Source organism: Sturnus vulgaris, chromosome 5 (assembly GCF_052056855.1).
Source record: "Sturnus vulgaris isolate bStuVul1 chromosome 5, bStuVul1.hap1, whole genome shotgun sequence".
NCBI lineage: Eukaryota > Metazoa > Chordata > Aves > Passeriformes > Sturnidae > Sturnus > Sturnus vulgaris.
In genome coordinates, this window is record NC_142247.1 from 16,348,489 (window position 1) to 16,373,717 (window position 25,229).

The window sequence follows — 25,229 nt, forward strand, 5'->3', positions numbered from 1 at the left end:
GAACTTAATTTAAAAAGTAAGTCTTGCTTAATCAAATATAGCCTTTTGGATCTGGAAAATCATGTTTTTAGGACCTCCTGTTCTATTGTTTCTTAAAAAATAAATTCCTGGCTGTGGAGTCTTGACACTGAGGCAAAAACCAATTTATCCATTCAGCTACCTGAGGCAGCACCACCCCATATAATGATTAGCTGGTCTTATTTCTGGAAACTGAGAGTTATCTTGTAAGTAAGCCTATAGTTCATACACTTCCATATAAAATCCAGAATTACTGCTGCTAAATTGGAAAAAATGTTTTCTTGAAATGTCCGGTGGAAATACATACATAGCAAGACTGAACTGTGGAGTTGAAATGATCTTCATTGCTCTTTTCCTTCACAGAGATGGAGATTTCGTTTCTTGTAGCATTTGAAGTCTTCCAACATATATGGGCTAATTGGTTCCATGTTAGACTTGTTTGTGTTACTTCAAGTCCTGTTCACTGTAAAGTCAGGAGAAGTCAAGGCACTTGAGGGCCCATGTGAAATACTGGGTCAGGATAATAAGTAGGTGACAAAGACAGAAATTCTCAGCACAATTAATGTACTTCAAAATGCTTCAAAATTTCAACAGCCACATTCAGGGTTGTTGACTTTGTTTTGTTGGGCTATTCAGAAACAGTCATATAGGATCCATTTAAATTAGTAAACTGCAATTTTACTCTAGCCTTCATCTTTGCTCCTGATTGTATTTTCTAATAGTTCAGCTCAGAGGAAAACGAGATGTGTTATGCAGCTCCCTTAATTAGTGCCTCTGAGTACCTGCTAAGGGAGTAAGTATTAGATCAATACTTTGTATCACGCTTGATTAATAGTGGTATAGATTTACTGTTTTAATAAATGAGGCCTCATCTGAATTATTTCAGCAGATGCCATAGTAACTCCCATTCATTGTCAGGCAAATTTTGGCCATGGTTCACTAGCAATTGATTTAGATATGGTTTCCTACAGAAGTTGTTTGGCTTCTTTTGACATAAATACTCTCTCAGTGGGCCAAAGTAGCTGTGCCTTTTTTTGAGAAAATAGAAAGTTACAATTATTTTAAGGTAGCCATCATTCATTCCACATCCTGCACATCACAATAAATAACAAATGTGTTCTGTGACATATCACAGCATTGATATGTGCTTTATGTGAAAATATGTATTTCAGCTAACATTTGCATGTGTAACAAGAGGAGTCAAAGCAATTCCTGCAACTAAGCACAGTAAAAGTAAATTTAGCTTTTGTATTATGTGTTATTTGTCCATCTGATCCTGTTACATAGCTAAAGGCAGTAAAGCAAATTGTGCGGCACATTCCAGGGAAGTGTTGGTGCTGCGAGAGCATCTTGAAAGACAGAAATACCTGCTTAGAGTCAGGGAAGAAGCTGAAGACTCTTCAGCATGTATAAAAACCAGCCCTGTAGATCTGACTGCAAAGTGTTTATTGCAGAGGGAAGGTCTTGATCTAGTCATATCCTGGCAAAATTTGCCTAAATTATTTCTGGTCTTCTGACTAATTATAGCAGTAATTGTTTTATCCTGTAAACTGCATTAATTCTGTTCTTAGCCAAACTCAGAATAACTGTCAGGAAGACTTGACTCTGGTTTCAAGGGAGTGACAGAGTTATTTTTAGCTAATGGTTGTTAACTCATTGTCTTTTTACCACATAGTCTCAGAGTTCAAGCTGGTCTCTGAAGTCAGCTTGGTATGGATGTATTCTTGTTACAGTGCAGATGCCAGGGGCTCCTGTGCAATAAGAGGGGAAGGGAACAGTCTGAAATTTGTTTTGGGAGCATTAATTGAACCAGGTCTGAATTATGCTTCAAAAAATACTTGAGTTTGAGGTTAAAGACATGAGTGGAGCTTGCTGAAGGTTTCTTTTCAACTTTGGGTAATGAAAACAGAGCTAAGAGCTGCAAATATGGCTTGAAGAATCTGTGTTGGTGGGGCAGGAGGAAGTCTCTGTACAGCCTCGAAACCTGTGGCATTCTTTGGGGGCCCTATCCTCTCATAGCAAGCATGCATCCACTCTCTGGGACTTCATCTCTTTTACATAGCCCCACAGCTGCCTGATCAGCCCTAGTCTCTACCTCCCTCAATTGTTCTCTCAAAACAGGACAGGTTTTGACCTCTTACCCAAGAATCCAATTACTTGCCTTTCTGTGTCTCTGACAGGAGAGCAAAAGATCCTTCTGCTACATTGGTTAAGGTAGCAAAAACAAGGCACTGAGAAGCTGGAGGTGCTGATCTAAACACTTTGACTTTCCTAGCATCAGCAAAGGGGGTATATGAATGAAGGAATAAACCAACTTTTCTAGTTATAAAAGACAATACTGAATGGCTCACTAACATAAAAAAGAAGCCTGCTCTCACAGGCTAGTCACTGCTTTGCCTGCTGTTTTGACCTGACTCTGCACCATTGTTTCTCAGAAATGATCCTACTTTTTGAGCTTATCTGATTGCTATTGACCAGGATTGTTATTTAGAGGAGGTCTGGTCTTTGTCCATGTGTGCTCTGTCTTATGGAATGTTGTCATAGATTAGCTCCCTCCTATCTGGCTAGAAGTGTGTTCTCCTCTACCCAGAAAACAAGTAGTAGATGACAGGAAGGACTGTATTATGACAGGGACTGAAGAAACCTGGGATACTGTTTCTGCTGTATCCTTCCTAGGTGATCTTAGTAAAATCACTTATATTGCTTGTGTCTTCTTCCTCTCTGCAAATGGAAATAAGTGGAAAATGGAAATAGGTGAGGGTTTAAGAGAATTTCAGCAAATCTTTTTATTATAAATATGTTTATTGGGAATTACCTTTAGAAAACGAATATCTAATTCTCTAGATATTCTGACAAACAAATTTGGATTGCATGTGTGTGTTTTCAAGATTGGAATTTTGTGCTATCCATATGAAGTTTCTAGCTTTTAAACACGTTTCACTTGTCTGACTGATACGCAAAATATAAACGTTAGACCAGGCAAACAGGGAGTGATGAAAAAGTATTGTGCATAATAATAAACTAACTCAGTTTTGATTTTGCTCAAACATTCTGTCATAGATACCATCACCTGTTGACAACTTAATGAATAGAAGAGCTGTTTCATTCTACACTTTCCAACAAAAATCACCAAGAAAGAAAATAAATAACACTTATAATAATTGAGTCATCTGAAATTGATGTCTATTAGCCCTGGAAATACATTCAAATTTCTTTACTTAATTTAACTCTGTGAATTACATACTTCTCAAAAATCATGGTTTCATGATAATGAAAAACATGATATACCTTACTGCATAGCCTTAATCTTTAGCAGTAAGATTATTCCTTTTCTTCTTGTAGTGCTCCTTTTTAATTCATTTTTCTTCCATTTGGGGAAGAAGAGGAAACGAGTGATTGTGAACTACAGTTTTTACAAGCATAGAGGGGTTTAGATTTGAGGTTTTCTTCTGTTTTCAACAGAGGTGGGTAATTCAAATTAATATTAGTCTTTGCTTACGTGGCAACTCTAAAACTGTGTGAGATAATTTAAGCCACATAATACTGTGATAATTACATTGAATTCGAACTATTCTTTGTAGGATGCTTCAAATGCTCTTGTGTAGAGTTGAATGTCACTTGAAGAGTCCTTAAATATTTTGCATGTGAGAAAACATAATAAGAAGCAGGCTTCACTCAAAACTGTCTTACTCTCTGAATCTTTTAATGTTTGAGAGATTGAATGCTAATTAAATGTAGTTCTTAAAATGGTCTTGTAAGCAAAAATTTGCTTTTGTGTTCATCAAAGAGCAGATGTGCGTTCCAGTTCTGTTTACGTGGAAGTCCGTAGCTCATATAGATCACAATGCCTCCATTAAGTCACTTTGGTATCTTAGAAAAATAAAATCCTTATATGGTCCTTATATAAAACCAGCTCAATCCTGGGAGGGAAGGATGAGGTAGATTATTCTTTGATACTGGACCTTTATTACAGATTGTCCATTAGTTTTCTGTGATAAAACATTCTTTCTGCAGCGTCTGTGGTTGAACATGGATGCCAGTCACCCTAAGTTTTTAATCGTTGACTTCTAGCCTTGCAGGGGTTGAAGGGGAAATCTGTGACTAAAGAGAGAATTTCCCAGTTGTATGGGTCACCTTGCCCAAAGCTTTTTTGACATGTCAGGGTTCAACATACATGTTTTTACTCAGCTATCAAGGAATTGCTGTTAAAGCACTGTGGGAAAGAATGTCCTGATACATTGGTGGAGACACCAGTCCTTGACAGGTCCTGAAAAAATAAAAAAGGCAGATACAGTTATATGTGGATGTTCACTGGTGCCAAGTTTCTCCGTGGTAAAACAGTGTTAAAAAACAATTAAGAATCCTAAGTTACTTTAAACTGTCTCTAGGAGTTAATGAGTATAGTCTAATTATTCATATATTGCACATGCACAGAAACAGAACTGATGCTAATCTGAGTTGCACATCTGTGTTCTGAAGAGCTGCGTTTTACCCCTTCAAAATTACCCAGACAAACAGCTAGTCATGTTTTACACATTTCTAAGAAACAGATGAGGCAGAGTGAGTTTTAAACTAGCAGCAAGTAAATCACCTCATTTCCATTGTTTCTGTAATGCAGATCAGTTTGCTGCCAGCTTGGATTTTCTAATTTTGATTTAAACACATGACTTATAATGTCTTTGTTGGGTGGTGGGACTAAAGGATTTATGGTGCCCTTGTATGTGAGACTCTCATCACTGTACGGCAACCCTGTCGTTTTTGTGACAGAGTCTGTTTGACTGGTGCTGGATTTATGATAGAAATAATTCAGAACAGAGTAATAATTTTCCCTTGGCAATTACACTACCATTTGGTACTTTGTCCCTAAGGGGAAAATGAATGTGCTGGGATCTGTCCATAAGTTCAGTAGCTCAGTGTAAAGAACAAATCAAGGTCAGAATGCAGATGAATACACACTGATGTTTCATAATACAGTCTAGATCTTCTGCTTTTATCTGAGTCATTAAAAGCTCATGTAATTTAAAGATTATTTTTGATTGCCATGAGATTTTTATTGGGAAATCTTTGTGAGAGATATTTCATAACCGTGTTCAGTACTTTCTTTTTCTGTTCATTGCCTCTTTTCTCTGTAGCAATGGCCACTGTAGCAGCTTCTTCAGTGTAAGCAGGATAATATACCTTGCTAAGCATTGGTGCTTATGATATTATATGATATTATATCATAAACCACATAATACTTATATATAACTTATGGAAAATCTTTTTCCACCTCTGTCCTTTCATAAAAATGATAGATCACATTTTCAATATAGTTCGTCAGCAATCTCCTTTGGCATGAAAAACCTGCTGAACCAGAATGTTTGTCTAGAGGCAATTTGTCTAATAACACCAGATCTTTTTGCCACTCCACGTTCCTGTTCTCCTGTTCAGTTTGGCAGGCACCTGTGAAATCAGGAACATAGATAGTAAGACAAAACTCATGTGGTGCTGCATTTCTGACACATGCTCTTGTGTGTAGTGCTGGCTACAGAACAATTGGCATGGTGGTGAACTGATAGGTTAGGACAGATACATGAAAATTGATAAAGCAACGAAACCTTTAAAATGTGATCTTTTTGGTTAAATTTTGCTTTTGTAGTCATATGTTTCAAATGACTCAGTATGGGGAAAGTTGGCTTAGAGAGGGCTCGTAGAGGCTGTTTTAAGTCTAGGCTGATTTCTATATGACCCGTGATGTCAAATCAAAACTCTCTAATCTGAAATACTGTAAAGAGGGATGTCTGCTTTTTGTACTTTATCCTGAAGATATGTAAACAACAGATCATTTTATATATTACATGCAATGGATCTCTTCTATGAATATATGCAATGGGTACTCTTCTATGAGTATTTACAGGGCAAAAGATCTGAGCTATGATATTCTTACCTCCTCTTGGCAGAGCAGTACTGAAATAGTCGTGTTCCTAGGATATCCGTTGGTAGAGGCCTATATAAACAAAACAAGTTTATGTCAGGAATGGCACTGGTATGAATCTGCTTTGGAAAGGGAGACACTCGATGAGTTCTTAAGGCTCTTTTAATTCTAGATACTATACATGAAGTTTTGTAAACTTCTAAACCTTGCCCTTGAGAAATGTTTCACCTGAATATCAGTATGCTTTCAGCCACTGTTTATGTATCAACACTGTTTGATTTAACTATTTTATCTGTTAGGATACTTGCCAAAACTATCCCAGGTTCCTCTGTGGAATTTTTAATGAAGAGATACAGGCTTGCTAAGATTCTCAGGTGGCTACTGGAAACATACCTAGAGAAAACGCTGCCTGTTTCAGACTAGATGTAAGATCGGACATCACAGTATTTCTGTGCTGTTTATGCTTGTTACCTGGTTTCAGTATAGCTCATAATCAGTTCTTCCCCTAGTGACAGACAATATTTCAATTTTCCTCCAAGATGGCTAGGCTAGAAAGGAACCTTGTTTCTTAGCCCTGACTCTCATGCATTTGGACTTTGACAGGCAATATCTGATAGTAATTTTGCTGGACTTAAAGATAGCAATATGATTGATGGCTAAAAAGGCACAAGAAAAATAAGGATTTCTGTCACTAACCTTCCAGTGACTTTCTTGAAACGGAGAGAGAATAAGTTCAAGCTGCATGTGTAGAGTATGCACTAAACTTACACTCTGTAGTACCTTTGAGTGAACATTTCTAGGCAATTATATGACAGGGAAATTATTTTACGGTTTTACTTTTGATAGGAAAGTTGCTATTTTTAGTTTTTTTATTATTGTTATAATCATTGTGAAACACTTCTGTTCAACATTTCCCCAGATCTGTGTTTTTCCAACAGAGTTCACAGAGATACTCAGAGCAGACTCATTCTCTCTTCTGCCTTCTTTCCTCATTTTGGTTATTGTGATACTCCATAAATGCTTTTGCTGACCAGATCCTATGTAACCATCTTTTTAGTTCTTCCACGCTAGTGAAGGAGAATCCTAGAATCATGCCAGCACCCTTTGTCTGGTTCGCCACTGTTCAAGTGAGCCCAGTGCATCTTGCTGAATGCAGAATTCCCTGGGAAAGAGAAGTCTTGAAGTAACTCTTTAACACTGGAGAAGCTTTTAGCATAAACTAAAAGAGTGTGATTGTATTAAAATACAAAAGTCAAGAAACCAATTGTTGTGCTTTGTGAATCTGCAGAATATTAAAGCACAGCTCACCACACAGTCACACTGCTTTATCGAGGTTCTGTCTTCTGCTGTCCTGGTTGTCATTGTAGTCATGCTACCTCCTGGGACACTTCACACAGGTCCTAGATGTGTGATCTGGATTTTAGGACTTCTTATACATTTTATGGTTTAGGGTGAGAGTTTAACCTTGTATCCTATTTTCTCAACGATGAATATAAAAAATTAGCAGCCTTAATGTTTGGCCTTAACCTTACTAAAATATTCTTTTTTTTTTCCTCCCGAATGAAAATACTCCTCAAGGTATTAAATCTGTAGTATATAATTAATAATTTATAACATATACCTTTTATGCAAAAAGGTGAAATAATAAACACAACTACCTCTTGACAGAAGCTATTTAATGCCAAATAATATAGGGGTGCGGTGTATTTGGAGTAAAAAGTTCATAAACATGGCTTAGCAACTAGGGTAAAAGAATGGGGCTATCGTGGTTTTCTGTGGGCATCCATGAAGTAAAATAGTGTAAAATATAAAGAACATTCTGCCAAGGAATGTAATGTTCCTGAAGCACTTATATTTTCTTGGGGAAAGTTGCTGTTTTAAGTGCCACTGATTTGAGATATGGATGTGTCTCTGCTTAAGTTCTCTCAGAGGTACATCTTAGCATCTGTACTGCCCAGCATGTGCTGACAGAAGAGTTTAACATTAATTGTAGCAGCCATAATCACTTTTCCTCTAAACCACGATCTGAAGTGATGAATTTGTTGTCATTTATATAATTACGACAAGAACCTCTCTTCATCCCCAAAAATCCTTCATCTCCCTTCAGCCCCATCCCTTCTCTTGGGATGGATTGGTTGATGTATGGTTTAGAGGGTGATTTTGATGATACTGGGCATAAGCTCTTCTAGGGTCATACCCAGAGACAGAAGGAGGGTCAGGAGTAAACAGGAAAAGATAGAACTTTGCCATGATCTGTTTGTGTAAGTTGCACAATACTCTTAGGGAAACAATAGGAAAAGTGAGAGTCAGGCATAATTGAATAGCCTGATAAATTTGGAAGTTAGAAGCAGTGTAACAGCTGTTGTGAACAGGATGAGTGTCATCATCCAAGAATCACAAATTTGAAACTCATCAGGAAGCTCTGAGTTTAGGAATAAGAGATTGATCTCTGAGTTCACTTCTTATGTGTCTTTATGGAGAAGTTAAGCTTAAATAGAAATAGTGTGTTTGTTTTGCAGTTTTGATTTCCTTTTTGCACTTAGTATAGGTAAATTTAATTTCAAAACATGAACTTAAATGTCCATTAGTGCAGCTATAATAAACATTAATCTGTTTGTTCCTTAAGCAGCATGTTTCCTAGAGCTATTCCTCTTGTTCCTTACTTCACACTTCTTCATGTCAATCAAATTATCAGTAAAAATAATCACAAATTCTATTAGAAACTAATGATGTATATGCAACATTAAGCTAGTTTACCTCTTTGCTAACATTATCTCCAAGATTTTTAACTGCAGTCAGTCCAGCATGCTTCTGGCTCCATTAATTATGTTTAGAAATCTTTACAAACTATTAAGACATAGAACTCATCTTAATGATACTCTGCTGCTGCAGAAACAAGACCTATAAAATGGAGTAGCCTTCTGTCTTCAGATGCATCAGACTTTGTCCACTGCCCTGCTCTAAAAGCTTTACCAGTTTCATTTCATATCTGCTCAGTTCCTCAGTTGGCACAGTGGGCTCCCCAAGTGATCTTGTTTTTCGTGCTTGAGTATGTGCTGGAACCAGAGTTGAAAGCAGAGCTGATAAAATGTGGACAAAAATGACATGAAGCAGACTGGAGGGTGGGATAGATACTTTTGAAATCTGTTACATGAACTCATTCTTTCCTGACAACATCAAGGGAACAGAGTGTAATTCTTCCAACAGAGAGTGTAAAAAATGAAGGTCTGCAAGATGTGGTGTACATTGCAAGGAAACAAGCTATTTCAAGCAACGAGGCAGTTCTTACATGATATTACAGCAGAGATAAAAATTTATATTAACATGTATTCAATGGTTAATTTCCGTATTAATGTGTATAATTTTATTTGTTTGCTATGTTTGCATTTCTTCCACATTGATGGAAATTAAAGGAACATTGCCAGTGAAGGAGAAAAACTAGTCTATGAAACTATGTCATACTGTAGCCTATTAAATTGAACTTTGTGCAATCTACCTTGCTGCTTTTAACTGTTTAATGAAAACTATTAACTGTCTCTAGGCAGATAGTTAATTCCTTTTGGATTTAAACACTTGCATCAGGAGAGTAGACAGAGTGTTTCTGGACAGTTCACACCCACAGGATTGCACTTTGTCTCTGCAGTCTGGATAGTGAAGAAAAAGTGCTGTTCTGTAAAAGAAAGTGAGAGCGAAAGCTAAAGCTTGGCATTTTCTGTATTTGGATTTTAAAGTAACTTTCAAATGCTTGTGTGTGTATTGCATTTTATGTGCAATGCTATAATTTCAGAACCCTTCCTGTACCCCCTCTACACTCTTTTCCATGCAGGGGGAGGTCTTTTATGATTGCAAAAAATGGAATAAAATTTTAGCTGGCTGATTTATAAACACCTGAAAATTTTCATAATTTATATGCAAAGTGCTGGAATATCCTGAACCAAAGTGATGTCACTGGATAAGTCCTTTCAAAGTGGCTTAAGGTGGATAAAAGACAAGGCAGTTCTAAAGGAGAGAGAAAAGAGTAAGGTGAATAACTTTAAAACTGAAGCTTCTTCTTCAGCACTAATTCTTTTCGATTGCTGATGGTCAGTAGAAATGTTTTCTTAAGCAAAATGCTGTGGATTGTTGATTTTATGCAGACAGCTTTCTGTCTTACAAATGAACAAAGCAACACCTTTCTTTTTCTTTTGGTTATTTTTTGATTTCTTTCCTTAAAGGCAGTTATTTCTTCATTCATGTCTTTCATAACCACAGGAATCTATTCAAAGTAGGGATAGCTTGTCTGGTTTCCTTTCATGTGTGTTCATGCCTTACTTCATCAAGTCAGTATGCTTCTATGTGTTGGGAGAGACTGCAAGTTGCTGGTTTTTTATGAGGTTGATTTTTATGTCATTAAAGTGTGATGAGTTTATAACTTTTTCTGCATTTTAATTTCATTTGGGAAAAAAAATAAGTTGTTTATTCCCCATCGTGAGTATCTTCTGAAAACCAATTAAATACTAACTTATTTTATTCTTCAGAGCTGGTTATTTGCCTCAGAATATTCCCTTGGAGATTATGAGGTATCTTTCAGAGGAGAAAGATTTCCTGCCTTGGCATGCTGCCAGCCGAGCTCTTTATCCTCTAGATAAATTGCTGGACCGTACAGAAAACTACAACATCTTCAATGTAAGAGATAAAGTCTTCCTCTCTTTCTTCCTCTGGTTCTTCCTTTCCTGCTTCCCCTCACTCCATCTGTCTGTCCTTCCTGCCTTTCTTCCTTTTGCCTCTTACTCTCTCATATTATTGCTGAGATTTGAACTGTTCCCCAGTCAGATACTGTAAATGACCTAGGGATATTAACTTTCTTCCTAATTACTCTTTATTTAAACATAGCAATTATCAAGCTTTGGTTCATTTACATTTGAACAGTGATAACTGTTGTTTGAGGCATATGTGAATAGAAGAAGGAAAGGTAATTATCCCTCATGTAAAATGCAATGACAAATAAAGTATTTCACTTAAAAGAGTCAAAGTATTCTATTGCCATTTTTTTTTTGAGGAGCCCCATGGTGATATTTAAGTGGGTGCCCAAGATCAGCAAGAACAGCAAATCTAGGCACAAATGAACAGAATACATGCAACTGAAGCAAAGATTTGTAGTCATTATTTCATTCCAAAATCCTTGGTGAATCCAATACAGTTATCATAATTAACAAGAATTAGATCACTGTTGAGTCAAAAGCCCATTCATAATTGTGTCCAAAGGGACAGCAGTAATAGCTCACAGTAGATAATTAAGATAGACATGGCAAATATTTAAACATTTACCTGTAGCTACTCTGAGGCATGGTTTATGAAGTACACAGGATTTGACTGCAGCCAGTGACAATTATGAACTCTTGGGGTTTTTATTCACTATGAATTTTATGCACACTACATATTTTCAATGGCCAGCACACAGTAACTTTATGTAATGTTGTAAAGCCTTCAAATGAAGGAACTTTATAAAGCCTGAAATTCCTAAGGTTGCTCTTTTCTTCTTAAGTGTATATTTGTTTGTTTTGTATGTGACTGTAGGCACCATACTCAGACAGGAGAAAGTTAGAAGTGACTGTTATGTATATATGTAGAAGTTAATACATATATAGATATACACACATATACATATACACAGAGTTGCCTGATGGCATGGAAAATTATTTTTGTAGAACATATACTAAGGCCTACATGCAAACCAGAGCCATAATGTAAAATGCAGTTGAAATAGTTTGCTTATTTAGTCTGTTATTAACTGTAAAGAAAATTCAACTGAAAATTCTTAGGAGTCTGCCATTGCTATTTCACTTTTAAGCATGGTTGTGTAAAGAAAACACAATTTTAATAAATAAAACCAGTAAAATTCACAGCTGGGTTATGTTTTATCACTACTGATGGGAGTTTTGAAAGCCAAGGTGATAGCAGAGGAAATAAAAAGTCTTTTTAGTCACAGAATAACATATCTGCTAGAGAAAGCTGCAGTATGAATCTTCCTTTGTGTTGACATATATACATGCCTATGCATCTGTAATAATAAAATAGATGCTCTCCTATGCAGTTCTGTGTATCTCAGTTCTCTTTTTCAAATTGGTGAATTCCACTGGAAAAAGATTATGCTGAATACAATGACAGTGGTTTTCTTCAAAACTGGTCAGAATATGTAAATATGTCCTCTGTGTAAAAAGTAGAAGTCACTAAAATATGTCTTGTGCTTGTTTTGTTCCTTAAGCACACCAGGAGCCAAAACTTAAAGCATAGTGTCATTAAGTGTACAAAGCTTATTTGCAGCCACATGGTTATGTATTCTGAAGTCAATTGACTGTACCCACATAACGTTTTTGCCATGGCTATGGAAATTAAAACAGTGTTCTTTTAAAAGTGAACATGCAAAGTGTAGTCAAGATTGGCCACGAAGTAGAAATTAAGCTATTGACACTCTTGTAATTTTTCAGCTGTGCATTGTAAGTTCAAAGTATCATGTAATAAACCTTTGAAATTTGTGGATTTTATATTAATAAATTGTCTTATACTAGGCATCTAATCAAGTAGCTTGTCTAGAGATTGCTTCTTAATATAGCAGTAAAGGAGGATTATAAGTGGACAAGTAGCTTTGCTAAGTCTTTGTAATTGGACATTATTTGAAGGTAAAAAGAGTGGCCAAACCTCACTAGTCAGCAGTACTTCAATTTCAAGCAAAATAAATTATTTTTAACGTGAAATATACTTTTTTCTTTTCTCCTTAGGAGTATATTTTAAGACAAGTGGCATCAATGTATCTGAAGCTTGGATGGCCAACAAACAATTTAAACAAATCACTTGTTCAAGCATCATACCAACATGAGTACTGTTATATTTACTTCTTTATTGTTTATTTGTGAAATATAATTATATGAATGCACCCTCCTAAAATGTATTCATGTTTAGCATAAATCAGTCATAATTCCTTAGCTCTGTCACCCTCCTGTTTTTCTTTTCTGGGTTGCGAGGAGAGCAGAAAGATGCTGTGAGATGAATTCTTCTTTCTTAAGCTGGGAGAACATGATTTCCTAAGCCCTAACTTCATATCTGACTGCACTGAATTTCTAAGAACTTGCACTCACGTGACCACAGAGGTCAGGAAGAGTGCCTAAGTGTAAATGGGGGCTGGTTTTGATCCATGACCTTTCTTCAGTTGTTGCAGGCATTAAACTTAACACTGAGATTTGTAAAGCCCAATTGTCACTGGTCGCTGTCACTGTTATAAGAAATAGTTTTTTTCTAAACGTTTGAACACATTTGTTAATGCAGCTTTATTGCTTTCTTTAATTTGGACAGAGAGTTACGTCGGGAAGTCATCATGTTGGCCTGCAGCTTCGGGAATAAACACTGTCACCAGCAGGCTGCAACCTTAATCTCTGACTGGATTTCTAGCAATAGGAACAGGTAAGTGGAGCTGAAATGTCTATCTCACATTTCTCTTACTGAGAAGCAGTACAGCTCTTCCCTTCCTGCCCGCCCTGTCTGCTGTGCTGTCTTTTGCAAAGGTTTTATTTACAGGAGGAAGCAGAGGTTGCTGGCTGTCATTTAAAAATGTCTGTGGGGTTTCAGAATTAATTATTTGACTTTGCATATATGATTCGGTGGAGGGGATTCTGCCCACTCCTGATAAATTGCTGTTGGATAATTCTATGCTAGGAGATAAGAAGATGGATTTTATGGATGGATTTAAAGAAAGAAAGATGAGTCAACATCATGATGTCAGACAAACCTGAAACCTGGGTTGGGGTAAGAGAGCAGAAGGTGCTAAACATTTAAAAAAGTGAGAGAGGTTAGAGACAGAAGGACTGAGAAGTAAGGAAGGAGAAGTGTTGGAGGGAAATGTTACGAGGTATTTAAGGGTGAAGACTTGAAAATTAATGTGATTCAGGAATACATGAAAAGCTCATGTAAGGTTTCAGAGAGCAGATAATATGAGAGCTGATGCCTTGAGCATTAGCAGCTCTGTAGTGGTTTGACAGCAAATATGTAAGTTTATTATGTAGGTTTATTCAGCTGAGGCAAAGGAACATGGGCCATGGATAGTGTATGAAGTTTATCTTTAAAGGCAAGCATCTAAGAAATATAAAATAATTGAAATTTCAAATATCTAAGTATGTAGTCATATATGGACAGTGAGATGAGTGCAGAGTATAGGTTAAGACCACAACTTATTTAGAAAGAATAGTGGATTTTCTGGTTATGTGAAATATTTGCACTGTACACAGTTGTGCATGGCATGATATTTTGATTTAAAAGAGAATATTTTACTTTCAAATACAAAAGAAAAAAATATGAGAAAGATGCTCTCAGTTTTAGTCACAGTCTTGTATTAGCTCAGCAAAAGGATCTCTGTAGCCATACAAACAAGCAGGATTTTTCAGAGACTTCTTGGACTTCTTGGTGTTTGTTTGCAATTAATTTATCTCTGTCTGCCTTTGTAATCTTTAAAAATCCTTTATGGGCATACCCAGTTACATAAGTATCCAAATGTTTCTTAAAACCAGCCATGAAGGGAAATTGCATATGACTTTGAAACTTCTGGGGGAAAAATAACTTGAAACTATGACTATGTACCTTTAAGTAAGATGTGTGTGAGGTGGAGGGTTTTCTTGTGTAAAGTGATACCAGATATATTTACTATGAAATAAATACCCCAGGGTATTATATGAATTCTTATCATAAGCAGCAACAATCAGTATGAAGCTATTCAAAGAGGCAATTAAAGAGAAAGAATCATTGGAAACAGTCTGCAAAAGTAATTTACTTAGATATTCATTTGCAAAATTAGTTAATCAAACCTAGCATTACCTATTAGCATGCACAGCAGTAGATTATTCAGTGTTAAAAAAGCTGTCACCATGCAAAGCTACCTGCCTGTCTTTCCAATAGGATTAAGAAAGGAGGCATCAGAAGAGAAAAACATAACAAAACACAAGCTTATTGCTTTACTAACAGTAGCAAGAGAGAAAAGGAATAAATTTAAGGAGCTGTCTGAAGATTCATCTTAGCCTTTCAATGGGGCCATTTTTGGTAGCAGAAGATTGTGGTTGCCAGCATGTGATGAGTATTATGATAAAAGCACCAGCCGGGCAGAGGAGAACAGCTACTAAGTTAAAGCAATGTGTTACTCAAAGGAATTGCACAGTTTTGAAAAATGGCTGCAGCAAATAATGTAATTACAGAATAGAGATTGACAGTCAGCTGATAAATAGGGGCACAACTGGCAGAGAAGATAGAGACACACTTTTATTTATTTTTTTAAGATTGTAGGATTTGTTCAGTCCCGCACTCCAGAATTTCCCAGTTTTCTCAGAGCAGTCTCACATCCTGAATGTAACTAATATATGAGCAAAACTCGTTTCCTATCTACTTATATTGAAACAACTTTACAAAGACTGCTAATAATAGCAGCTCAGTAAACATAAAATCAGCTTGTGTTTCACAATAACAGCATTTGTAGGGTATGTCAGTGTTTTCTCAGGAATGTTCAGACCCTGTTGAATCAGAGCTACCCCATAGCACCTTTACTCAGTTTAAGCTAAGTTGGACTGAAACCTAAAAGTAAAGAAAGGGGTCTTTTTTTCATGCTTTTTAACCAAGAAACCGATGATTCCACAATCAGAATTTAATTAGCTTAGTGTTTGAGTCATGCTTCTGCCTCTTTTAGCACTTCAGAGACAATAACTAGCTCAAGTTCAAAGGGCAAGCAGATAAGTACAAGATATATGCAGAGAGCACATCTAAGAGGTGCCATTTTGTATTCTTTCTCATCAATCAAGTGCTTTGCTCAGCTTGGTACCCTTAACAGCTGTTTATGAATTTGCTGTAAACAAGCGCCTCAGAATGTGTAAGATTCCCTCAGAGCTTGTTTCCTTACAAAGAAGGGGAAACTCCTCTCCTTTGCTGCTCCTCTTTCTCCAGACTTCTCTGACAACTGGTGAGAAAAGTTGGTGACAGATACAGAAACTCTATGTATCCTCGCATATTCCATTCCTTATCAGCAATTACTATAAGTGTTCTTGGGTTTGCCATTCTCTCTTCTGAAACAGAATCATGTGATTGACTGATGATTGTAGAAAGCCTGGTTTTCGTGGGTTTGCATAGCCAGAGCACAAAAACCGAGTTCTAGACAGCTCAGAGATTTTTTATATATAGATAAAAATTGAATATCACTGTCACAGTAAAAATAAAGGCTAATTTGCAACATTTCCATCCATCCCCTCCCAGAAACCTTTTTCTGGAAGATGGCACAAATTTTTCAAAGCAGTATAGACAGTGGAATTTGGTTGTGTCTCAAGATTGTAGTCAACTGAAAATTAACTCAGTATTAAATTAAAATGTGATATTAAATACCACAGTCAGTAAATCATATAAGGGAGGTTTTTGATTGCCTGGAAGTTACTGCAGTTAAAGTTGAAATAACTATAATAGACAATGTGCTATTAATAATACTGAAGAAATGCTAACGTTCATAAATTTTTTAGCCACATTTTTAATCTATGACTTTTTAGATGTTCTTTTGAAATGTTTTTTCTGTTTTACTTGTAAAATTTAATTTTGGATAAAGTGTTGGGTAGTACAATAACATCTGACTCTGTTTTACTGGCATATGCTTGCAATTGCCATGGTTTTTAGTAATTACATTTAATCTGGTGATGAAATGAATTACCAGCTACTCTTCACAATAAGAAAGTGAAGTAATCATGATATCAGATACTGTTTGTATTTTGTAATTATATACTCTTTACTGTGCAAATAATTTGCCACTGTTCACCAAGTAAAATAATGGTAATTTTTAGCACAAGGACAGAGGTCCTCTTAGTATTTCAGGTACAGTTTAAAATAGCCATTAGATTTCCAAGTATAGTGATGCAGATTTTATTCTGGAATTAGTGAAAAAACCCAAATTATATGTGATCTACAGCACCAGCCTCTATGCATGAAAGTGGAAGTCAGCTGAGAGGCTGTGAAGACTTCAATTTGTAAAGTGACTTAGGCATTGCTTCATTTTTGGATGCCTGGCTCAGGGCAGAATCAGATGCTCAGAGTTATGCTTCCTACAGGGGGATTTAGGGGCCTCTCAAAATGCAGCTGGCAGCAGCCACTGTGCTGTGAAGAGCCTCTTAATGTGAGATTCTGAAGTGTGAGTGGGCCCTCTAAGGGTCCAGCACTACAGGTAGTAAGATATCTGTATCAAATAAATGGCAATCGTAGAGTCCAATGGGGTCTTTGCAAAAGATGCCTTTCAATATTGTCACTAAAGCAGGAAAAGGACTGCTCCTTTTCTTTTCCAACACAGCTGGCAGACAAGCTTCACTTCAGCACCAGTTCAAACAGCAGTGCTGAGATTCCAGCAGTTTGCTGTGTTTCAGTTTAGTACCCCAGCCCTGTGTCTGCCAATGCAGAAAGCAAGCCTAAGCCTGTCTGTGAGGTATTTGGGACAGTATTAAGATGCTGCAACACACGTTCCTCCTCTAGTTTCAGCTCAGCCACTGGAATTTATTTCATTTGCAAGAGAAATGATACAGCTCTCCAGTGTAAAGATGAGAGAGCATTCACCTGAGGGAAAAGGAGCTTCAGTACCTGAAATACCAGAAATAGTGTGCAAGGGGCTTTAGGTGGTATTGCTCATGACCACTTTTTCAGGGCAAAACGCAGTGGAAAAAAAAACATAACTGAGAAATAAATTCGTTTTTACAAGGAGCAAGCCAAACATACAGCATCAGAAGCAGAAGAGACTGTAAGGAGACATCTTGTTTTGCTGGTCTAGGAATTGATACATTTTAATCCTTGCCGTTGTTAGAAAAAAAGGTCATAATTTCTTTCTACTGAAAATCTGAGGATAGACCTCAAAGTAGGTCTTGCAGTGTTTTAATCAGTGAATTTAAATAATTTTACTCTTTTTTAAATGGCTGATTTCTTGAAGGGCTGTATTTACGTCTGACTTGATTGTGATATTAAAACAATAATTTTCATTCTCTTAAATTGGGATATATGCTTCTTCTGGAAACCCTTAAAACTTTCATGTCAATGTTCAGAAGAATATAAACAGAGTAGAAAACATATAACCATGTTGAAATTTCCCTTGTTGTTTAAGAATGTAAAGTTACTGGGATTCAGTCAACAGCAGAATGTTGTACAAGAGAAGCTACTGTTGGAAAATAAAGATGTTTGCTTCTGCCGTCATTTAACTGAGCTCATCCCTGTGAAGCTTTCATGTGTGAAGAAATACATTATTCACACTCCTTAGATATAACAGCACTGTGGTTCAGCCTAAAAAATTAACAAAAATTACCATTCAATGCCTGCCTGAGCTTAATAATCAGCCTTGTTAACCCCTTTAACCTTCACTGCATCTATTCTGAAAGAAAAACATGTTTCTAAGGGGATTAGCATTTTCAGACTTCTTGCCTTGGGTAGGTTGACTAAATATGTATTTCTGAAGTTCAGGAAAGAATGCATGGAGAACTGCAATATGTAAACTCCTGACAGGTGACAGCAGGGGGTTAATATCCAAATACACACCACGATGACTTGAAGCATAACTTAATCTTAGACATGAGCATGTTTTTTGCAAACATCTCTGTGGGTGCAGGCACAGTTATCTTCCAGCCACTCTTGCCATACATGAGCTATTGGTTGCCACATATACATTTCTTCTGGCAGAGTTGACTGTGGATGTATTCTTGCTTGGGGCAGATATAAACAGGATGATATGAATGTGAATATGTGAGACAGCTGCTTTGATTTGAGACAGCTGATTTGCCTTCAACAGGAAAAGAAGTAGTGGTATTCTGATTCTGTTACTGGAGCTGTGATGATGCTGTTCTGCTGACATGCAGCACTGAACAGTGGGAGATGATTCTATTGCATCAGACACAGTTATGTGCAGATGTTCTGTGAGATGTTACTGGACCTGTTGGAAGGCCCCAACTAGTCATAGCCACTTTCCTTTGCTCTGATTTTTAACTTCTTTAGAAACGTAACCATTGCTGTTTATTACTGTCTTTTATATGGAAACAAAGTACCTTAATTAATTGCCTAGAAAACTTAGAGTAAATGCATTTCACTGATGCTGATGTCATATCACTTCGGGGTGATTTTAGCTTTAATGCAGCTTTTACTGTTTCTACTAATAATCTTCTGTCACAAGCACTCTGATCAGTTTTGATGATGTTTGCAGTGGGGGGAGTGCAGGCTGCTGCACTGAATTAGGCTAAGCCAGCATCCATTCTGTAACCCATAGGTTAATGAAGTTTGCATTTGTGTGTCTTTGTGAACGAGGAGAAGTAGAGACTGATGGACGATTCTGAATGCAAACACAGATATTTTAAAACTGTTCTGGTCTAATCATCCAGATTGTTCCGAGAAATCTTGGAGTGCATGAGGTGGGGCCACGTCACAGGACCAGTGGGAGCTTCAGACAAGTCCTGTCCTAGCTTCAGATTTCGGCAACAGTTTCAATTTAAGAAATCATTCTAGTCTGCAAGTACTAAGGATGGCAGATCAGGTCTATTTTAATAAAATGAATTATTTATTAAGCAGATAGGAGATAACAGACAAAGATCTTAATCAGTTGCCAACTATACAGTATAAAACTAAAAGGAACTACTAGTAGATTACAGCATGACATAAGCCAGTGCACAACATCAAGGTACCTATATTAAAGCTAGCCAAAGAAATAATGTTGTTTAGGAGTCAAATGTAACTTACCACCAAAATGATGACAATGTACACAGATTCCTTCGCTCAATTTCCGTGTGAGTAACTGGGAAGCAAGCATCCCCCTTCATGGGAAAGCTTCCACAGATTTCCTTGAAATGCGTGGAGGATTTCTGCTTTGTGAGAGTCTGATGTAGTTTTTGTAGTTTGTGAAGCGAGGTGTCTATCAGTGAGAAATCCCGCTTATCTTCCAGATCTCACTTCGACGTTAAGATGTTTATTGGCATTTGGGAGATGCCAGACTCTTGTTAATCCTATGGTGCCAAAAGAACTCACTACAAGACAGCTATTCCTGTTCCAGATATCTGAGAAGTTAACAAGCAACAGATAAGCCCTTGCTGGGCGCAAGATGCCCTGCTACAGGCCAGAGATCACTGAAAAGAGGATGAGATGAGCTTTCCTGTTCTGTCTGTGTGTTTCAAGTCAGAACACATCTCTGTGTTGTTTGCATTACAAATGAACCACTTCTGGTTACTAAGTAATATTAAACAGCCTCATCTAATCTTTCAAAATGTAATAACGTAGATATGGGCTTTATCAGTGACTTCTGTTTGCCATTTCACTTCTGTCATGATGCTGTGATGGTTAGGAACATTGGTTAATTCTTTATCATCTTAAGAAGGGTGTAAATAATGAAGTAAATGTCTTCCATCACATAATTTGAAGGACAGTGATAACCAACAAGCCAAATTTGTGAGTGGTGAACCTCCACACTTGTTCATGTAGATGTTGTGTTTCCTCTACAAGGAATAATGGATTCATGTCCATCCACCTGCCTGAGTTGTCAAGGTGCTTACTTGACTGCACCTTTAACAACTCAGTGGAAATGCAACCAGAGAAGCAATTGCAGGCATGTATAGGAGTGTGTTGCATGTCTATAAACAAAACTCTCCATAGATCTGAGGGAGTAGTAAATAACAAATTACCATTCATCAATTGAACTATTTCAATGAAGTCTGGCTTAGGTGATAGAAAATCAAATGTTTTTCCAAACAAGCATTTTTTCTTTCCTTTCCTTCCTCCATTATTTCTGTATCTAATTACCTGTGGTAGATAATTTTATTTCTGTGTTCCACATGGACACAGTACTGCTACTGTCTTGCAACAACTTAGAATTTTACTTGAGTTTAACCGCCTACATAAGTATTTGTGAGAACATGGCCAACAGGTTAATTACTTTTGTTAGTTTCTTGGAAGAGACTCTGGATTCTTTCAAGGGATTGATGCCTAGCAGCTATTTTCGGAAATTGTTAGCAGCAAACATGAAAAAGTGAGAGTTATTTTAATTTTTTTCACACATGAGTGTCTGATAAATGTAAAAAAGTAAAGTGAATCCCTTCTTCTGTGTTCACAGCCCCTAGAAGTTTTAATTACTGAAAAAAATCAGGCATAGCTATTCATGCATTTTGAAATGTTTCTGGAGCTTTGCCAGCTAATGTGAGCCGATATTGCTGAAGTGATTTACTAATTAATAGGTTGTTACAACATTTGAGTAGAATCTTGCACTCAAGTCAATAAAACTTAAGGAGGAAGAAAACACTGTTGAGTGCACGAGTTAATCAAGGACTTAGCACTCTGAAAGACCATCTGGGTCTAAATTAGAGAGAACTTCATCTTGTAAAATATAAAACTGGGTGTTATGGGGCAACTGGTTCAGGCCGTGTTTTTACTATCTGACTTCTGTGTGTTACCATGGTAAAATACCCTATATTTAATGATTATGGATTAGCAGTAATTAATTTGAAATCCTTAGCAATTAGATAGATTAGTCTCCAATTTTCTTATTCAGAGATGATCTCTCCACAACTTTGCAAAACAATTGATCATAAACTGCCGTATTTTTGTTGCAAAAATTATCCAGAATGGACAAAGGCATATCTAGGCAGGGATTAGTGCCCCAAAGAAGTACTTAACTTATCACTCAGTCATTAAAATCAGTGTTGAAGAGCTTGACTATGCTGGTTGCATGTTCACTTGTGGGGGATCTGCAGCAGGAATGGGAATGAGCAATAGCATAACCATCACTCGAGGGATGATGTATTCTCTGCCTGCCTCTCTCAGACCCCTGTGATGCCTGAAACTTGGGAGCACAGGACAGGGACTGTGCATAGCTTTGCCCCAGACACCTCGAGTAGCCACATGCTCTGTTAATGTCCCCTGAATTCGAGGTGGGACAGGTGCCTAAATGTCAAGCTCATCACAGCTCTGTGCCTCAGTTTTCAAGGGGAAGTTCTGCCCTCTCTCTTTAGACCGGGTATGTGCTGTGTTAGAGGATCATCCCTTCCCCTGTCTGCATGATGGTGCCAGCAGCATGACTCCTGGAGTTTGTAACAGAGAATAGGAGTATAAAATTTGGGGTTGAAGTTCCTAAAAATAAGCTGTATGGTGCTCTTCTTTATAATATAATTTGTATTACAAATCTGCCAACAAAGTACTAATACTTCATTCTTGTTTCTTATCTGAGTCTCGTAACCTATTAAACAAGATTATAAATATAGTCATCAAGAAAAGTAGGCTTAAGTTAAATGTTTAATTATTGCAGAAATAAGAAAAATGTTCCTGATTAATTTTATTTGTCAAATCTTACCCTAAACGGTGTTGAAACTTGCTACTTAATCAAAGAAGTGTCTAAACTGTGTGCATTTACATTTTAAAAAATTAGAACACAATTTCCTCAGAAGATAAATAATTGTGGTCAAATTTTATAAGTGTATCTTCAATTGTTAGAACATACTTTAAATAGGAGCAAATATGTACCAATTAATTATGACTTAGAACATTATTCTTAGCTCATTGTAGAGCTTTATAATTCACTCTTGAAAAAAAGAAATCCCTGTAAAGGCACAGCACGATTTTAATTAATTTTTTTCTAACTGTTTAATTTTTAACTTTTTCTCGCAAATTGTTTAATTTTTAAATGATCTCAGCTAGCTACATCTTCCATTTTCACCATATCTCTAATGCAAGAAAAATAAAGTTAAATAAATTGGATTAGTATTCAGATTAAAGCCATTTAAAGTGATGCTCTTAAACGTTTATTTCTATTCTTCCAAAGTATTCATCAATCATATTAGCTCTTTAGCAACCAGAGCAGCCTTGAAGGCACAGACGAGGTTTTACTAACAACAGGATGTGTTCTGCAGTGTTAAAACCCAAGCAGTACCAAAATAATGGTAATTTTATCCACTTGATTTGGTTAATACAAGGGGCAAACATTCACATGCTGATCTAGTGCCTTGGAACTGCAATTTTCCAGGAACCTATAATATTAAAAAACCTGTAAAGTGAAGAGATTTCAGATGTTTAGATAATGACAGAATACGTGCCCAAAATGACTAGACAAGTGAAAAAGCAAAAGTCCCCACAAATGGAAAAAATTCAATTAGAGGACTTTCTGTAGGGGCAATAGTTAAAGAAAAATTGCTTTCACATTTTCATAAGCAATTTTAATTTCCACAAGAGGAACCCCCCTGTCTACAGTGCTGATTACAGGCCTCTCACAGGAGTAGTTTGTAGTGTTTCACAGCTGTACATTTTGTAGTTTCTAAAGGTAAGCCTTTTAAAAGCAGTATTTGTGTTTCATGTCTTGGTGTAGGGGCTGATTTTTTTCACATTGTCCTGATTACTTAGCTTATAGGTACAGACCTAAAACCTTTTCTGGAGCAGTTGATTGGATGATAGTGATTAGATCTGCTGCAGCACTGCCAGTACACTACTACTGATTTGGTGGCAGTAGAGTTTTCTTAGCAAGGAAAATGGTGACATCTAGGCTGTGGTCATGGGATCAACTTCAGCACTTGTCTTAAGCTCTCCTTCCTTCCCAGAGATGCAAATGATCCTCTGCTTACTGACTACACCGCTGCTAAAATTGCTGGTAAAAAATGTAAAGAGTGTAAAAAATGGACTAGCTGGGAGAGCTCCTTGGATTGATATGTTTTACTGTAAATTTTGAAAGTGAAGAGTGCTGTCCATTCTGGGGTTAGACATCCACTTCTAAGTACATCTGCTGCTGTGTCTGTACTATCCAAACACAGACACATAGTGGCAGTCCTTCCAGTCCACAGGTCCTCCCTCAATTAATGGGACAGTGGTACAAATGTTTCAGCTTCTATGCTCGTATAGGAAATATAAGCAAAGTAGGAAATTGAAAGCCCAGCTGAGACATTTTTAGAAGAAAACTGTACATATGCATATACTATATATGCACTAGGTTTGATTTTGGTAATTTAACTGTAGTTTCAGTCGATATTTATTTTGCAGTAATCACAGTTCTCAACCATCCTATGGCAGAGCTGATTTTGTACTGGTATTATATGCTTAAAACCCCCCCAGATCTTTTTGTTTTCTTTACTCCTAACAGTATCATGTTGAAGTAACATTGTCACCCATTGTCACATTGTCCTTTCTTGCTTGTATGTTACTATATGAAGATGAAGCACTTTCCAGCACAAGCAAGGAGGAGTTTCTGGCTGCTCAGGTCCTGTTGTAAAACAGTGCAAAGGACAAAAAGAGCAAGAGATTTGGCACAGAGCCCAGCAACAGAGTGATAAGATCCCGTACTAATTTGGAGAGCTTATGTTACCTGTAGGTTATGTGGCACATTATGAGTTGATGAATGACATGACCATACTTTATAGTCTCCTGACAATGTGACAGCGTTATGAAGAAAATGGCAGGCGTGTGTTACCCTTTAGAAAGCCCATTAGGATGGCCTGGAAGATATTGGTGGCAGTAAAGAGAAGCAAATGTAATTTTTTAAAAAAACCGTTACTGTTGGACAGTAATTTTGAAGTCTCAGAAATTGTCCTCCTTTGTACCCAGTATCAGGAGGCTGCTTGTTTACCAAAATGCTAACACTGATATCTCTTGTAGAATCCCTCTCAATGTGAGAGACATTGTCTACTGTACAGGAGTTTCACTGATGGATGAAGATGTATGGGAGTTCATTTGGATGAAATTTCATTCTACCACAGCAATCTCTGAAAAGAAAATACTATTAGAAGCCTTAACTTGCAGTGATGACAGAAACCTGCTCAACAGGTAAAAATATTCTATATTTGAATTCACAGTTATGGATCATCACTTGAGCTTTCATCTAAAGGAAAGAAATTTTCTTTTCAAGTACAGGCTTACTTTCTGTTTAAACCATCTTACACTTTTGCATTAATGCATAGGAAAATTGACACATATCATCTTTTCAGTTCCAGATTTTCCTTTGTTCATTGGAAATGTTTAAAATACTGTAATAATTACTGGTATTTTTTTGTTACCATGTCCTTTATTTACCATATCTTGACCAATTTGATCTTACAGATTTTATAAAAGTGCACATGTAAAGTTGCACTCAGCTTTTATTGAAATCTTTTTACACCAAGATTTTTCTGAATCATAAATGTGTCCAGTCCTTGAAATCATAGAAATAAACCACTGAACTCACTTGGAGACTTAAACAATTCAGCAGTGAGTTTTTTCCCACTAGTTTTCTGGTGGACTGATGTTAGACAATGTGTTTGTGAAACTAAACGTTCTTGTTTTTCCCACT

General features: G+C 36.8%; 1 protein-coding gene across 1 annotated transcript in view; it reads left to right on the forward strand.

Moving 5' to 3' along the window:
• TRHDE (thyrotropin releasing hormone degrading enzyme) overlaps positions 1–25,229 on the forward strand; it is a 202,099-nt gene that overhangs the window by 161,583 nt on the left and 15,287 nt on the right. The window contains exons 13-16 of the mRNA XM_014879363.2: positions 10,450–10,597; positions 12,691–12,788; positions 13,262–13,369; positions 24,560–24,727. Coding sequence (XP_014734849.2) covers positions 10,450–10,597; positions 12,691–12,788; positions 13,262–13,369; positions 24,560–24,727 — 522 coding nt within the window. The remainder of the gene's footprint in view (positions 1–10,449; positions 10,598–12,690; positions 12,789–13,261; positions 13,370–24,559; positions 24,728–25,229) is intronic.